The 18,262-nt window shown below is 41.4% G+C and overlaps 1 protein-coding gene across 2 annotated transcripts in view; it reads left to right on the top strand.

Annotated features, from left to right (window-relative positions):
- Positions 1-18,262, top strand: part of slc4a5b (solute carrier family 4 member 5b) — a 47,689-nt gene that overhangs the window by 10,355 nt on the left and 19,072 nt on the right. For both annotated transcript variants that reach the window (XM_071465529.1, XM_071465530.1), the window contains exons 5-14: positions 8-1,005; positions 1,327-1,443; positions 2,745-2,845; positions 3,336-7,483; positions 8,414-8,638; positions 14,660-14,789; positions 15,037-15,197; positions 16,204-16,359; positions 16,621-16,728; positions 18,185-18,240. In XM_071465529.1, coding sequence (XP_071321630.1) covers positions 7,420-7,483; positions 8,414-8,638; positions 14,660-14,789; positions 15,037-15,197; positions 16,204-16,359; positions 16,621-16,728; positions 18,185-18,240 — 900 coding nt within the window. In that variant the 5' untranslated portion in view covers positions 8-1,005; positions 1,327-1,443; positions 2,745-2,845; positions 3,336-7,419. The remainder of the gene's footprint in view (positions 1-7; positions 1,006-1,326; positions 1,444-2,744; positions 2,846-3,335; positions 7,484-8,413; positions 8,639-14,659; positions 14,790-15,036; positions 15,198-16,203; positions 16,360-16,620; positions 16,729-18,184; positions 18,241-18,262) is intronic.

Below are 18,262 nucleotides of genomic sequence, written 5' to 3'. Positions count from 1 at the left end.
TTTCCAGGACAGCTGCAACTAATTCTGTTTGCTGATCAAGGCTAAAAGCTCTGGAGGAAATCAAGTAAGAGGACCTTGAGTGGAGAATTTCTTATTCAGCCTGTTTTATAGTTTTATTTGGCCACAACAAGAGAGGGGTGTGTAACTGATCACATGATCAAATAATTAATAAAGTCATCACGTTGCAATTCATTTATTTACAGAAAGAACAGCTTTTTTTTCTGAAACCACAAATCTGATGTTTTTGAGGTGAGATTCTGTATTGATTAGGGCTCCAAAAGCCGTATTATGTTTGATGTTAAAATGAAAATTGATTGAGTGTTTAAATACTGCACACACACACGCACACACACACACACACATATATATAGATAGATAGATATATATATAGATAACGTGTCCAGATGTTTACATTCACATAACGCTGGACACAAGTTTTCCATCAGTCTTGTTTTGGAAATTGCCTCATGGATTTTTGTGTGTTGATTTCATGCTTCAACATCTGATCCATTCTTGGCAAATTACGTTCATTTAAATTCAGAGTGGCCAACATGTATCTCAGGCTCAGTGGTGTAGTTTGTTTGTCTTGTTGTGAATTAAAGGCTCAATCAGCTCAGGTCACAAAGTCACCAGATTGTGTGAGGCCCGGACAAATTGCATGTCAGCTCCCTAAAGTAATGGAAAACCAGATCTGTGTCACTGCACGTAGCTGGAGTGCATTTATCTCTCAGCTCTTCCACGACTCTCTGTCTGTCTCCTGCATCCATTAGACTCCACTGCAGGGAAAACAGGAATTCAATCTCATTTGTCACCTGCTCCCCTCACAGCTGCTGTACCTAACACCAGCGAGCAGTGCAGTGAAAGCTCGTGTCTGAACAAGTGATGAAGAAAGGATGTGACACGAACAAAGAGAGGCCGAATTCACCCGAGAACGACGGGGAGCTTCCTTCATTTATCTGTTTATCTGCCCGAACATCTGCTCTCATAGAAAAGTCACATTAAAAAGTGAGAGTTTGGTAAACAGGAGCATGTGGATGCAGCAGAAAGTCTCCACTTCGAATCTCACAGCAAATAGAAAAAGAAAGTGAGAGGGAAGGAGATGTAAAACTGCACTGAGATGGTTTTTGGTTCTTAAAACCATCAACTCAAAAATATTTGAGTTACCAAAAGAAATATGAAAAACACACATGTTGAAATTAGACTGAAATTATTTGTTTTTAATTTTTTAAAAAAGTCTCAAATCCTTTACAACAAGTATCATTCTAACACTTTTTTTTTGCATGGTATCATCATTTTAAAAATACCATTGTGTGTTTGTGCACATAGCTGCAGAGTAACATCAGCAGCAGCTGGAAGAGGAGGAAACCACATGAAAACAGCTTCCTCTGCCCTGAGGTCTGGATCCTCAACCCAGCACCACACAAAGCATCAGATAAAAAAACTGTGAGTGTGTGTGTGTGTGTCAGACTGACACGGTCAAATTCGATTATTCTACAAAATAATCTTCAAACAAAGAGTGAAGCCTTATCTGTCTGATATGCAAACAGGCTGATTCATTTAGCAGCGCAGCAGAAATTAATCCCACGGGTTAGTGCGAGAGAAAGAGCGACGGCTGAGGAGAGATGACAAGAGAACACTGAAGTGATGAGCAGATACAGTGGAGGGAGAGGGAGCAAGTCAGGAACGTGGAATAAATTCATTAAAAACTCATTAATATGCACAGAAATCTGGAATTAAATAACAGGAGAAAATTATTATTCACAATTATTCACAGTTATTCGGAAATAACTCAACAATAAAAACATAATGTCTCCTGCAGTGATGAAAGAATTCACTTGCTTTAATGTAGTAAAAGTACCTATAGTGTCAAGTATCAAAAGTAAAAGTACTTCATTCTGCACTGAAATGTCTCCTGTGACTGATATTTTATTATATTTGACATTATTAGATTATTGGCTGTGGGTTGAAAGGTCAGAGAGGAAATAAGAGTAAATAAAGTTCTACTAAATACATTTTTGCTTCAAACTGTGAGAAGTTTAGAGATGAAGTGACTTGAGCCTGAACCAAAATCTTTAACAGTACATTGCATTTTATAAGATTATTCTATGTTTTGTTGATGTAAAGTTTTAATCTGAAAAGTAGCTGCCAAATAAATGAAGTTGTATTAAATTAAAAAACTCTAGTAAGGTACAAGTACAAGAAAATAATACTTCAGTACAGTACATGAGTCAATGTATTTGGTTCCACTCTGTTTTTTACTCAACATCCGGCTTCACTGGCTCCACATCATTAAAGCACAACAGTAAAATTATAGATATAAATTAGAATAATATATTATTTTAAAACAGCAGAACAAAAGGAGCTGTTCTCCACAGCTAATGAGGATTTTTACTTTTGACAAAGTGCATTTTGCTGATGATACTTTTCATTATGCAGGATTTTAAATTCAGGACTTTTACTTGTATTGAAGTATTTTTACACAGTATTAACAGTATTTGTACTTGAACTGTTTAGTAAAAGATCTGAGTCTCCAGACCTCAGCTGCAGAAATGAACAGACCAGTTCAGTCAGAGGAAAGGGTGCAGTTCACTGAGGGGCCAACAGAGGGCGCCAAGCCCCTGCAGCAGAGTCTGGTTCCTTTTAATCACAGACTGAATATAAAAGTTTTAATTCTTTAAACTGGATTTTAAAATGATACAGGATGTGTTTGTGTGACTGTGAGTTTCCGTTTTTCGCGCCAACAGCAGCTTAAAAACGATGGTGGTTCATGTTCTCTGCCATGACTGTGGATGGAAAATCAGCTGGAGAGACGTGTCAGCTGACAAACTGACAAACTTTACAACAGGTGAGTTTCAGAACCTGAAATTTGAAAAAATAAAGAAACTAGAAACTAGTCAGTTTGTGCCTCATTATACTCAGGTCGAGTCAACCAACGCCTGAAAGATGGACTCTGTTTGTCTCCAGGTAACAGTTTGTCTCCAGGTAACAGTTTGTGTCCAGGTAGACTTAAGCAGTTTTGTAGACATCACTGTCAACTGTTACAGGTGTAAAAACGTTTTGTTCACAGACTGGTGAAGAGCAGCAGTGGTTTCATGTTTTCCATGTTTTATCTGCAGGAGAAAACTTTGTTGTTGTATGAATATTTATCTGTGTTGTCTTATGACAAAATAAACAAAGCCAGTTACTTACAGAGACGCTGACGGCCGCGGCTGTGACACAGACAAGCTTCACGTTGTAAATATACGGGAGTGATAAGACAAATGGTCGGCCATGTGACTGCAGTGTGTCTGCATGTTGAAAAATCTGGACCTCAGGTGTCATTTTGTGTTTTGCAGGTTTCTGTGGTCGAACTCTGAGAGATGATGAAAACCAGCAGCGAGGAGACTCCGTGGATCTGGATTCTCCATCTGGACTCCAGATAAGATTAAATGAAACATAAAGAGCAGCTAACTGTAAGAAAACTGTAGTTACCAGCGAGTCGATGACTTAAAGATCCAGATTTTAACCTCTCCTGTGTTTTATCTGAAGTGTTGATCTCCATCAGAAGATATATCTGTGGTTTTAAGAACCAAAAACCATCTCAGTGTAGTTTTACATCTCCTCTCTCAGGCTTCTCTCTGGAGCTCTAGTAACAACAGGTCAGTCAGCCAATCAGAAGAGAGGATCTGAGCCTCCAATATCTGAGTGATCCAATAAAAAATACAGCAGATTTCAGGTAAACGCTCAGAGAAAGCAAATCCTGCAAGGTTGGATAGTGGGTCCAGGTGGGCGGGGCTGGGGGCGTGGCTGAGGGCGGTGACTGCTTTGTTGTGACATCACAAAGGCCCTGATCAGACCTGGTATTAACGTCTCCGGGATCTGATCACAAGTGGACAAACCAATAATGAACATCTCCTACTTACAAGTCTGTGTTTCCCAGCCTGATACTTCTGATTTCCTCCATTATCAATCGATCAATCGATCAAACTGCTCTAGGTCACATGATGCTTCATGACTTTCCTTTGTTTATTTTGACTCAGTCTCACATTGACCGTCCTGCTCATGATTTCCTGTTTTTATTTGTTTTATTATCATTGCAAACTGAATATTTCAGGGTTTTTGGACGTTTGAAAAAAAATCACCTTGAGCTCTTGAAATTAAAAATAATTTTTCACAATTTTTAATTTTTACTTATTCAAACCATCATTAGTTGTAGCTCAAATTAATAAGATCATCTGATGTTTTATATGGAGAATCATAACCTGTAAAGTAACTACAAACTAATGCTGTACAGTAGAATATTTCCAGAGGTTTATTATGAAGGATGAATGGGTGAATGGATGAATGGATGAATGGATGCTCCCTGAATGAAGTGATTACACTCTACATACTGATACTCCACACACCCAACCCCCCAAGCACACACACACACACACACACACACACACAGACTCTGTAGAGACGTCCAATACTCAGATTGGTGCAGTCATCGAGAGCCGCTTGTTGATGCCGGTTTAGTTGCAGCATTTTACTCTGTAGATAAAACTCACACAAAGAGATTTGATTTAGTTTCGTCCTGCTCTGTTATCTTCCTTCACTCTGACGTAATAAAACCCTCAGTAGCTCCACTTCAGTTGCCTCAGCTTCATCTTCACACCAGGTAAGGTTTTTACTTTTTCTTTCCTTCTCTGACGTGATTCTCCGGCTCATGTTTGACGCTGTGATGTGTGTTTGCCCTCACATGTAGTGTTGGGCTTCGTTTCACTACCACATTAATTTGAGTATAAAATAAATGCCATTAGAGGTTGGAGGTGTCAGGATGCTCTGAGAAATGTAAAATTATGTTTGTACTTTATAAAGCAAAGTGGAAGGCTGGGAAAAGTTGTCTTTTCTTACAAAGATAAAAAAAAATCTAGTCTGAGATCGTTTTGCTTTTATTTTAAGAGGAAAAACTTTGTGTTGGGAATGAATGAAATGAACCTGACTTTATAAAAGGAGTTTTTGAGGCTGTAGTTTTTGTGAGAATGGAGTTTATTTTTTTATTTCACTGTACTGTGTGTTTGCTGTGTGATAAAAAGTCAAAAACAAGAAGATGAATTGCTGAGGTGGTTGTTGTAGTTGAGTCACTGATGACACTACACTGGAGCTAAACTGAGCGGCTGAATGACCTGCTTCACCCTGGTGGAGGAGGAGGAGTCTGACTGTCTGTACTGGGTTTATTACTCATCTCCTGTGCTCACCACAGACTGTCCAGTACTGGACACAGTGAATGTTAACCACTGCTGTGTAGAGAGGACCTCTACAGGCCTGAGGTCAGCGGTGGAGCAGTTCACCTGGGCAGCTGATCAGCAGGTCTGTGGTCTGTGTGCAGGTCTTTGTCTTGGACAGGAGCCGATCAGTCAGTGATCACGTGACCAGTTACGTGACCACGATAACAGTTCTGTTTGTCCCTAAATTAGATTTGTTAAAACAAAATTTAAGTGTAATTTCTAGGGTAGTGGTTCTCAGAGTGGGGTCTGGGGACCCCCCCAGGGCCCAGCAAAGAGGGTAATAATTTCCTTTTTACTCTACTAGCATCCATAAGTAACACAATGACTGAATGTGTCATTATTTTGGTTTCAAACTCGTTCTGTAACAAAACCTTGATCAGATGTGGGACCCTGATGTAACCTCTGATCAGATGTGAAAGGTTTGAGAACCACTGATCTGGGTGCAGTGTTGGTAAACTTTAAACAAAAGCTTCAACTTCACACCTTTGACTGACGGCAGCGGGACAGAGCCTCCTCAAACCTCCACTCAGATTATTCACTGGTTTCTTATTAAATGTTCAGTGTGACATTGTGCTAATGTTGCTTCTCATGACTCCATTTGTGTGTGGCCGTGTGTGTGTGTGTGTGTGTGTGTGTGTGTGTGTGTGTGTGTGTGTGGGTGTGGCTGTGGCCGTGGCCGTGTCTGTGTGTGTGCGTGTGTGTGTGCGTGCGTGCGTGCGTGCGTGCGTGCGTGTGTGTGTGTGTGTGTGCGTGCGTGTGTGTGTGCGTGCATGACTGCACTCATGTGACTGTCCTTCACAGTCACTGATCAGGCTTCAGGGACTAGTTCGTGATCAGAAATGACATCTATTGATCAGCCTAGAAAACGCCCCCAGATCAGCTTTAGACAGAGGGGCCGACGTCACGCGTGCTCAGTTCATGTGAACACATCACAGTTACAGGAACAAACTGAGTGAAGCAGAGAAACGCACAGAAACTTCACAGAACTGCAGGAGCTTTTTACTGTGATCAGCTCCTGTAGAATAACAAGAATACCACTTTCTAATAATGTACCTTTTATAAAGGGAAGTAATTAAAGGCTTTATTAATAGTTAATAAATAATTTACTAATCCTTTAATAAATCAGTTACACTGGAAAGCACTGAAGCTTCCCTGCTGTCTTAAAATGTGATTTAACAAGTTTCCAAGTTTACTGTTGACTTGAACGCAGCATCATGTGTTAGAAGAAACAGTAAATATTCACTGTTTTCTTCAGACTCCATGCTGGGAAGTCTGCTAGCATAATAATCATGTTTTTATTTTTTTTATTTGTTAATTAAGTTAATTTAATTAACTAATTAATTAAGTTAATTTGTTGAATTAAATGATAATTTCGAGTCACATGACCTTATGTCAGAAGAGATCTGAAAATGAAATCTCAATATATTAAGTTGAGTTAATGTGTAATTAATAAATTAATGAAGTTAATGATAAAACATGACCTTTTCCGGTAAGAAGAACACCCTCGGATTGTCAGGTTGAGAAAAAATTATTTTGTTAATTTGTATTTGGTCACAGTACAGTTATAATTTATACAGTTGTATATATTATGGGTTCTAATAAGCCATATTAAACTTACATGTAGTAGTACATGATTTATTAACCTTATGAACACCGGCCAAAGGGATTTTTCACAACCTGGCAACCTGAGCCTGTGAGTCTGTTTATTAACCATAGATAAAGTCATAAATTACAACCTGTAAACTCAGTACACAGAGTAACTTGTGTAATAATGATAATATAAGAAATAATAAGTCACACGTGTTGATCTGATCTGATCTGATCTGTAAACAAAAATGGCCTCTCGCCTTCATCAAGGTTGGAACAGGTCTTGCTGTGGTTTCCATGGTTTGAGCTGCAGCTTGGTCCTGAGGGGCTGCTGGGGTTTTCCATTGAGTTTTCCTCTTGTCATCCTTCGATCTGTGGAGGTTGCAGTGGCACATGTGTGGCCATGTGGGCCGGCAGCTCACATGCTACAGTGAGAGTCCCGCGGGCCGTGAGGATTCCCTGATCACAGAGATCTGTAAGACCGGAGAGTGGATCTTTAAATGACTGACTCTCCTTCTCCTTCTTCTCTTCCTTCACTTTCCACCTGCGTCCATCCTCCCTGTCTCTGCTCGTCTGTTTCAGGATGGATCATCATGACTGGCAGAGAGGGAGAAGCAGAGGTCACCGACACTACGATGATGATGATGGTGAGAAAACCAACTGAGAAAAGTGATGAGATGTAACTTTGACTGGAAAATTCAAATATGCACTAAAACACAGCATCAACTGACACGAAGGCTGTTGAACCTGCGTTAACTGAGATTTCTTTTTGGCCATTCGAGCAAAGCGCAACGAAACGAATTAATCAATTATAAAAGTTGATGTGGTGAATGAGCCAACAGTGAAGAGCTGAGAGCTGCAGTTCCTCTAACGACCACTAGAGTCTGGCTCCAGCAGTGAGTCAGTCCCACAGACTCCCATGTTCAAATGTCCAACTTTACAGCAGAAAGAAACATGTTTACAGCCTGGTACAGAAACTGTTCTGGTCTCTAGAGATCATTTCCTCCTTCATGACGACTGTACGGCTGAATTTATACAACTCACCTGTTCACATTTTATTAAGGACTAAAGTGATGGAGGATTGAGGGCGTGGCCTCTTTGAGTGACAGGTGGGAGAGCGTATGCTTGACACAAACCAACATGCACTGAAGTCTCAGCTCCACACAGGCCCCACCTCTTTGACCATTTTTGGATTACCTGGGAGTTAGGGGCGGAGTCAGACACTGCCAAGATGTCGACGGTGGAGCAGCTCGCTCTGAGCTTCAAAACCTGTGGATTATTATATTATTATTATTATTTAAAGTCTGTGGTCGTAAACAGAGCAGCGAGCGAACAGACTGTAAAACACTCAGCAGTGGGAGAACAGCAGTGATGATTCTCTGTTGATTTAAAACTGTTTTTGTGCAGCTTTAAATTATTTCAAATGGTATTTGTACAAATAAATTACAGACAATCACCATTTATTTGTAGATGTGTATTTATGTGTGTGTGTGTGTGTGTGTGTGTGAGTGTGTGCAGTGCTGTTACTAATGAGGACCCACTGTATTGATCCCGCTCTGACATGTTCTCCCTCTCAGAGGCCCAGCCGGTCTACATCGGCGTTCCAGTTTCCCACAGACGGAAAAGGCGCCGACATCACTCCTACGGCAGCGACGTGGAGCACAGCGCCCGACACGCACACTACGATCGCCACACGCACCGTGAACACTCACACCGGGGGTATTACCACGACAGAGAGGAGCACTATGACGAGGAGGAGGAGGAGGGGAGTGCGGAGCATCAGGAGCACACTGACCTCACAGGTTAGAATCCCATAATGTCTTTACTGTCTGAAGCTGAGTGCTGATGGTGGAGCATCTGAAATGAAAAGCAGCCTAATGATGAAACTTTTGTTTTGAATGTTTCATAATGAAGTGGCAAAAGGCTTTAGGAGAAAAACAAGAGCGAAACCTGTGAAATAATAAAACACAAGGACGACACAAACACAGTTAAAAGCACAAGAGAACAAAGGCTGCAACAGATGAAGCTGAACGCACACTTTCACCGGGTGTCCTACTGTCCCTTCATCCTCGTCCCGTCACCTCCCGTCAGATCTCTAATAAAATCATGACAATGTCAAAAAGAGAAAAGAATGAATTTCTGGACAGAGCCCCCCCAGGTCTGATGTCATAAAGATGGAGGAGGAAGTGGTTCCATCTGAAGCACACTCTGGTTTTGAGGCTGTAGAAAGAACAGAATCGTTATTCTGCATTTCTCCTGTCTTGTAGAACTTGGATATTGTTGGTGTTGTTGATATTCCTCCTCAGTTTTGATCCGACATTCACTCAAAGCTTAAAGTCCACCACTTTGGTCCAGACTGAAATTCCTCAACAAGGATCCTGCTGACTTTGGTCATTCCTCGACTCTCCTCCGCCTCCTTTTGTGATTTTTTTCATGTTCATCTTAGGTATGATTTAAAATCACAACTTTGGTGATTTTAATAACTTTTAATCGAGGGCCACCATCAAAACATTAACTTGTTCAGTATGTTTTTACCAAATATGCTGAAACTGTTTCCCATCAGCAGTAATATGATGAGATGTGAACAACATCTCGGTTGTCTTGTTGTCATCGTGAGCATCTTCATGTTGTGACGTTAGTGTGTAGCTCAGAGCTGCTCACATGCTGCTGCTGCTGCTGCTGCTGCTTTGCTTCCTGCAGCTTTAACAACCAAATTCATTTTTTAATTAAAGTGAAAAATGAAAATGAAACACACCAAAGTTAACTGATGCTTTTACAGCACGGCTGAATGTGTTGAGAGGCGTACGAGCAGGCTGGACGTATGGGTAGAAAAGCCGCAGGTCTGAGAGTGTGTGATGAGGTATGTGATGAATATTTTGCAGCATGGTCCCCGTTCCCAGGGGGCCATGAAGTCTGAAGCCTGTAAGCTGATTAGAGCTGAGGAACTCCAAGCTGTGTGTGCATGTGTGTGTGTGTGTGTGTGTGTTTGCATGTTATTTGGGGTGACTGCGAGTGTTTTGTGTTGGGTTTGTGTTGTATTTTTTTGCCAGGATTCATATTGAGTGTGTGCAGCAGAGGAGGCAGGTTAGAGGCACTGGTGCAGGACTGTCGGGCTCATCTGAGCAGCAGAAGTTCTGTGGGTGAGGATGTTCTTGTGTTTCTTACATGTGCGTGTTTGTATGGCTGTATGAGTGTGTGTGTGTGTGTGTGTGTGTGTGTGTGTGTGTGTGTGTGTGTGTGCACCTCTGGGAGGAGAGCACTTCAGGGCCCTGTGGTGTGTGTCAACCCTCTTAAAGCCTCTGGCTCTTTGCTGCTTTGGAGATTTCAGTGGATTTCTGCTGCAGCTTAGAGGAGGAGACCTTTTCCGACTGAATGAATGGAGCAGGTCTCACTTAGACTGACCACACACACCAGCTCACACATGGTCAGCTGAAATAACACAAAACTCTGAGACGACAGCAAAGCGGAGAAACAACCAGGAAGGACGTATGAGAGAGGGAGTGAGAGTGTGTCACCTCTCTCCACTCATGGTGGAGAGCGAGGAGTGGTGAGCTCAGGACTCTCGACCTCAACAAGAGGACAGGAAGCTAGACGCCTCTCCAAACCAAACCCAGGACCTCTCTCTGGCTCTCAGTGGATCCAGTGAACATGCAGGACCCTGGGGCCTCTTTTCCCTCGGTTATGGCCTCCCGCTGGACCCTACCTGGCTCTCTGACAGGTAAATGTGGCTTGAGGGAGGATGAAATTCAAAGCATTTGTCACTAGCTGCAGGCAAATTAGTTTAATTCTTGTGTCATGACATTTAGTTGAATTTTCTTTGGTGGCAAAAGGAGAAAATCAGCAGTGATGGATGTGAAGTTTTCTTTCTGTTGTTTCCAATGTAGATGAACTGAAACTGTAATAGTCTGATGGAAACATTTAATACATGACCTGAAAAAAACACTGACACAATTCAGTGCAGGGATGATTTTTGTAGGCTAACCTGGATGTTACCGTCGCCCTGGTTACCTCAACAAACAACCAATAGGATTTCTCCATTGTCTTTTGGATGATTAGAGAAAACAGTTTCTGATCCTGACAGGTTCTGTTCAGCAGGATCATCTTCACTAATGACTCCACTTTATGATGTTTGAAGCAGCAGTAAAAAGCAACAGTAAAAAGCTCATGTTAGGCTCTAAACCAACGACACCACAGTCACATGACTTCACCGTCACCACCACTAACCTTCAGCCTGTAGTTTGATTCAGCTCTGAGCTCTTCTACAGAAGCCTTTCCTCTGACAGAGTTAGTGACAGTTTGTAGAAACACAGCGAAGCTATAAAGGTGGACTGGTGAGGAGGTCGGTTTTCATGTTGGACTGATGACGTTTAACGTCCCCGACAACCTCTGTTGTCTCATTTAGACTCTTGTTAGCAACCGGCTTTTTTAACAGACGGAGACGCTTCAAGAATCGGGACCAGGGAACAGGAAGTTCCAGGTTTTAGGACTCATTCCTGCAGCGCTCTGTGTCAAGCTCGAATATTTAAATATTTAGAAATAAACTAGCTAAATATTATTTATGTGTGAACGCTTTTATTAGACACATATGTTGTTAGCTGACACACAGGCTCTTGTAGATGGTGAGAAATAAACTGTCCCACTGTTATTTCTCAGCCACATGCAGTGAATCATGAATCAGACTCTGCACCTGTGATTTTTTTAATATCTGAATAATTAACAGCATGAAGCATTTTCCATCTAAAGCCATAAGTCTGACGTCAGGTCCCACACTAAACGCACATTAAACTGATCACCAAAGCATCACTGCAGAATTATCTCTGCAGCTGTAAACACACAGTAACGGTGGCGGCTGTCGTCTATCTGCCACCGTATTAAAATGCAGCTCTAGATCACTAGATGCTAATAGCTAATTATACAGCACACTGCGCTGAAAGGAAATATTTTCCACCCGTTGCTCTGCACAAAAACAACTTCTTGTGTTTATCTTCCCATCAGCTCTCCGTCATTCTGCTTTGTTTTCTGTCCCAAGTTAGTGCAGGAATCTCACAGTGATGAACTGGTCTTTACTCAGTGTCTGTGTGTGAGTGTGTGTGTGTGTGTGTGTGTGTGTGTGTGTGTGTGTGAGTGTGTGTCTGTGTGTCCATTTGGTGCTGGGCAGGCTGTGTACAGTGGGTTTATCAGAGCGTTTTCATTAACAGCTGCTGCAGCTGCTGGACTTGGGGATGACAGGAGGAGGAGCTGGGTGATTTTTTTGTTTTGTTTTTGTGGGTTCATTACGCTGAGCCTTAAAACCAGCCGTCAGGACTTCTAGAACTTTGTGATGTCACAACAAAGCAGTCATCGCCCTCAGCCACGCCCCAAACCCCGCCCCCCTGGACCCACCATCCAACCTTGCAGGATTTGGTTTCTGCGTTTGGTGTTTACCTGGAATCTGGAATTTTTATAGGATCACTCAGAAAACAATCAGCCAATCAGAAGAGAGGTTCAGAGTTCTTCTGATTGGCGGAGATGTAAAACTACACTGAGATGGTTTTTGGTTCTTAAAACAACAAATATATCTTCTGATGGAGATCAACACTTCAGATAAAACACTGGAGAAGTTAAAACATGGAGCTTTAAACCACCAGAAGCTGATGATCATTTGTGTTTTACCCACAGATGATCCCAAACACGGCAAACATAAAACTCCATGATCTCCCTGTGGGGGATTACGTCAGCTGGTCAGAGATCAGACACACCAACAGAAGCAGACCCAGTCTGACCTGACCTGATGTGGCTGAGCTGAGACTGTGATGGAAACAGAAGCTGATTCCTATTAAGTGTCGGTCTCATTGTGGAACATTGTATTGTATTATAATCAAGCACCGACGCTGTAGTTAACACAGATTACGTAACAGTTCCCTGTACACGAACGTGTCGATTGAGACTGAGCGTCAGCGTCACATGAGGCTTATAACAGTTGTGGTTCAAACTGGAGCCGTTCAGTTCTGTCAGTTCATGTGTTATTGACTTCTGAGCTTTTGTAGCTTTTGGAGGAACAAACTCAACAACACACACACACACACACAGTGCCCAGCGCCTCCAGGCTCGGATGTTAATGGAGATCGATCTGCTCAGAGTAAAATTAGAAAAGGTGCCGGCTGATAGATTACACATCGCTACCACAGTAATTAGAGGAGCTGACTCTGTTGTCCGCTCCTTAACTAAGGGTAATGGGGATTGTTTAAATGAGACCTGTTAATGTCTGGCCGACTGAAACACGTCTCCAGAGGTGTCCTGTTGAGCCGGTGGTCTGAGGAACAGTCGGTCTGATGCCTGAGACTCAACTCTCTCTCTCTCTCTCTCTCTGCTCCAGTGTTTGTTGTTGTTTCCACTGTGCAATGAAGGAAATCACATTAAAACACCAGTGAGAATAAAAGCCTGAGGCCCTGCTGTGGCTCCTGGAAGCAGCAGTGTTTATTGCTCAGGTCTTACTTTTAATTCAATGAAAACGAAAAAGAAGTACTGAAAATAAACATTACCCACAGCTTGTGTTATATTCTCTTACTCTGATTCTACAGCCACTTCAGGGGAAGTTTTAGTTATCAGGTATTTTCAAAGAGCTCACACTCATTCATTTTAAATTATTTGTAAAACAAATACATAACTAGTTCTATTTAAAAGTGATTTGTTTGTTTGTTTGTACCTTATTTTCTACGATGTCGAGTCGTGTGTGCATGTGTTGAAATAGTGTAAAAATGTAAAGAAGAATAACACCAGTGTTCAGAATTGTAATTTTAATGCACTCTTGATCATATGCAAGTGTGCTCAGGTGGTCTAAAACGCCTCTAAATAGTATCGTTGAGTTGAGACTTCCATGTTTAAAGAATAATAGAATATAGTGTTGGGAATAAATTGCAAATTTACTGAAAGTAAAACATAAGTATAGTTTAAGTATATTTTAATTGTAGTCAATGAAATTGCCCAGAAATACTGGAATAATATAAAGTGGGTACAGCTGAAGTAATTTCACATTTTACCACAACTTTAAGTACATCGATTTTACATAAATAGAAAGTATTCTAAAGTACGTGAAATATAAATATAGATGTATATAAAATATAACGTACAGCCGAGGCTGATGGGAATGTCATTCGTTTTGCATCCATTTGATCAGAAACCAAAATATTCTACAATTTTGAAGAAAAGTTAAAGGATCATGGGGAACATGAATGTAGAACATTTTCATGTAAAGTTTGTCTTGAGGGCAGAGCTAAAAAAATGTTGCACAGATGTTGGTTTTCTTACTTTTTTGACTAAAGTCACAATTTCTAATTCTTATAGTAGCAGCAGAGTCGGCTTGAGGCATAAATCACATGTCTGCTTAGGACCCCCATGGCCTCCTGGGGGCTCCCAAGAGCGCTTGAAATGTCCCACAGTAAAGCTTGATATGTCTTGTGACCTATTATGTCAGTGGTAATTATACAAAAATACAATATTATGTTAATGAGCTGGCTGATCAATACTCCAGGTTTAATCAATTCCTGCTGCCTCTGTCAGAGCAACACAGCTACAGCTGATAAAACTGATCATGGCTGGGATGGATTTACAGTAGGTGTGAATGATCAAGTATTGACAATAGTCAATAGTACTGAGGTGGTGGAGGGGGCCCCAAATCAAATTCTGCCTATGGCCCCCTAAAGGCTTGTGCCGGCCCTGTTAGCGTGTCTGTTGTAGCTTTTATCTTTGTTCGGTTTGTGTTTGTTTCTTCTAACAGGAGTCAAATGTGAGTTTAATGAAAACCTGAAACTGACTCTGTCTCTTGTTTGGCTTTTATTTTGTAGTGTCCCCCGCAGCGGAGCGGCTGCGCCACATCCTGGGGGAGGATGACAGCACCCCAACACCCACCATATTCACTGAGATGGACACACTACAGCACGAGGGGGGTGAATTAGAGTGGAAAGAGTCTGCAAGGTACAGACGTGCACAGGAACCTGCAGGCGTCACAGCTTTCATTAGTTTAGGATTTGGGGTCACTTTTGATGGGATTTAGGGGTCGAGGGTGAGATCTGAGACATCATGGGTGCTGTGTGACAGGACTGTAACGCTACACGTGATTTAAATTACATAACAGCGTCCTGCTGCCTGGCCCTCCTGAACCTGGACTAATCAATCATTGTGCCTCTCTTGAAACAGTCAAACCGTGTTCCCCTCTCTGTAGGTGGGTGAAGTTTGAGGAGAAGGTGGAGGAGGGAGGAGAAAGATGGAGCAAGCCTCATGTCTCCACGCTGACCCTCCACAGCCTGTTTGAGCTCAGGACCTGTCTGCAGACAGGAAGTATCCTGCTCGACCTGGAGGGCTACTCCCTGCCTCAGATAGTGGGTGAGTCACGTAAACAACCACACTGCTCACCGTGTTCCAAACTTCAGACTGTTCCCGTCTCTCAGACAGCACGATGTCAACTCGTAGACACTTGATTTGATGATTTAATTAAATAGCAGCTTTAAAACAACCTCAGTTGACCAAAGTGCTGTACAGACAGCGCATAAACAAATGTAACACAATAAATTAAAAGCAGCAAGAAAACAGCAAAACAATAAAACATTTAAAAGTTAATTTAAAAGAACAATATAAAAAAAACCAAAACAAAAAAAACTTGAAATGTCAGAATATTTAAAAACATGCACAGACTCACTTTTCAGTCGTTGGTGATAGAGTTTCTTTGTAGACCAACTGAGATGTGATGACATGAGGAGGAACCTGAAGTGATAAGATGCAACTGATTCCTGGGTTTTAGGACTCAGTCCTGCAGAGAAAACCTGGTGGTGCATTAAAGGACTGTAGAACATCTGAGAATCGTTAAATTAAAATGTGACGGACAAGCAACAAAAGCTGTGTCCTGATTCCTGGTACTACATACTGACAGTTTACAACACGTTACACATGAAATGCCGTTGCAGTCTGTATACAATGAATCAATGTACTGTTTTGTATTGAAAACGCAGTAATGTTGTCACCTTACATATGAAGTGGATGCAGCGATTGTGTTGCCAAACAGCTGCTCACAGACTCAGAGCAACACAGTGACACGCTGACTTTTCAAAACACTTCCAAGACAATTTGAGGAGGTTCAGAAGAGGAAAATATTTTTTTTAACTTAAAATGTTTCTGCTCAGCATTTAACTCTCAAACCACAAATATCCACATGTCCTTGAACTCACCGTGACTCTGCTGATTTGAAGTTAACTGAACTGAAACCAGTTGTTTACCTGGAGAACTGGAACTCACTCTTTAAACCTCTGGTATCTTGGTTTGTAGTAAATATGGTAAATTAAATCATCCCATGTTGTCCCTGTAAATTCCACTGTGCTGTGAACTTTGACCCCAGATGAGATCGTGGACCGGCAGATCGCTGACGGTCTCATCCCTCCGGATCTGAAGGAGAAGATCAGCTTCGTGCTGCTCAGGAAGCACCGTCACCAGACCAAGAAACCGATCCACCGTTCGCTGGCAGACATAGGAAAGTCCTCCAACACTGCTTCCAGTAAGTGTGTGTGTGTTTGTGTGTGTGTGTCTTTGCGCTTAAGTGTGTGTTTGTGCACATTTTCAACTACCAATCAGCAATCACCAAAGTAAATGACTGAACCCATTTACTTTAGTTACTAAACTCTAACTACATCCTGATGCTTGCTCTGTTTTCTGCCATGTTGATCACCACCTGTTTCTCCTTTCCTCGTTAAAATCATCTCTTGGTTACTCATCGTTTTCACATCTGCTGCTGCTGCTGCTGCTGCTGCTCTGTCAGGCCGTAGTCCTCAGGTTAATCTGAGTCGTAGCACTAGTTCAGCTTCTGGGATCCACCGCTCCACAGAAGACCTACGCTCTCGGCAGTCAAGCAGCCTTGGCCGCCTGCGTGAGTCTGAACACACCACACGAACATGCACACGCACACGAGTTCCCGCCTCTTTTTATTACTATGTACACACTAGCTGTGTAAAGCAACCAAATGCATTTACTAAATTACGGCACTTAAATACAGTTGTGAGGAACTTGTGCGTAAATTTTTTGATTTTCTGCTGCTTTACAGCTTTGTAATTCTACATTTCAGAGGGAAATATTTGACTTTTTACTCACCACTTGTGACATCTCTAAGTTATGAGTGACAGATTAAGATTTTTCTGATAAATCATTATAGATTGTTTCAGATGTTTATGAGATGTCTATGTTCTTGGCAGTTTCACTAAAGAGACATTTCTGCTCCAAACTTCTCAAATAGTTTAAATGGGGTAAAGTTATCCAATATTTCACATAAAAGGCAAAGACTAGAGAAAAGTAAATAAAATGAAAAATCTCCTGACCCCTCAGATTTATCTGGGGACCCTTTTGAGGAACTCAAGCCCTAGATGAAGCAGCGATGACTCAGGATCAACAATCTGATCATGTCATATATAATATTATATTATTTTACTGCAGAACAAGTACTTTGCTAATAATGTTCTTAAAAATAAACTGCACCAACAAAGGTAATGAAAAAAGTCTGTCTGGCAATAAACATGGATACAAACAAAACACAACATTTATAAGAACAGAATCAGAACCAGGTTTATTGTCAGGTTTTCATACACAAGTGAACACAAAAAATATTTATAATAAAAATGTTTTAAAAAATCCAAATATATTACAGATATGTGCAGTATGACAATAGTATGACGATGAATAATTGGCTTTGTAAGAGTGAAATGCGTTGGTGAGAAGCAGTGAATGTTAATGTAACTCTGGTTTATGAGGAAACACTCAGGCTCCTTTAAGCAGGACTCTGACTTCACTCTATGTTTTTAATCAACACTGATCCCAGCTAACGCCCAGCTACTGCATGATTTCAACACTTGAGATGGCTTTGTGTGTGTGTGTGTGTGTGTGTGTGTGTGTGTGTGTGTGTGTGTGTGTGTGTGTGTGTGTGTGTGTGTATACTCACCATAAACACAATGTGTGTGTTTACTGAAGAGATTGTGGTCCTATTGTGTGCCCCTTCTTTTGTGAATCTCTCTGGGTGAAGGGGATTATTAGAGGATTTTTGGGGCTCTGTGTTTTGTTCTTGTTCTCTGTTCGATTTTATTTGTTCCCAAATCTGCTTTGAGGGGAAAAAAAGGGAAATGAGTCATTAAAATATAATCCTCCACAGAAACAACTGAACATGCTGAAGTTGTGGAACACACTGTCTCTGTTGTTCTTATAAACCTTTAATTTAATCCCTTCAGTTGTGCATTTTTTATATATTATCTGAGTTGTTGTATAAATGTCCTCTAAGACAAATCTGTGTCGTATTGTGCGTTTAAAATGTCAAATATAAGTGTGTGGTTCGTTTACAGATCCCGCCCAGAGCCGAAGCATGAATGACATTTCAGACACGCCGAGCACAGACCAGGTAACGCTTACGTTTGATGTTT

The sequence above is a fragment of the Trachinotus anak genome, unplaced genomic scaffold, assembly GCF_046630095.1.
Source record: "Trachinotus anak isolate AG129_WGS33_773 ecotype Australia unplaced genomic scaffold, CSIRO_AGI_Tana_v1 ptg000028l, whole genome shotgun sequence".
Taxonomy (NCBI): Eukaryota; Metazoa; Chordata; class Actinopteri; order Carangiformes; family Carangidae; genus Trachinotus; species Trachinotus anak.
Note: the sequence above shows the minus strand (reverse complement) of the source record. Positions and strands in the feature narration are given on the sequence as shown.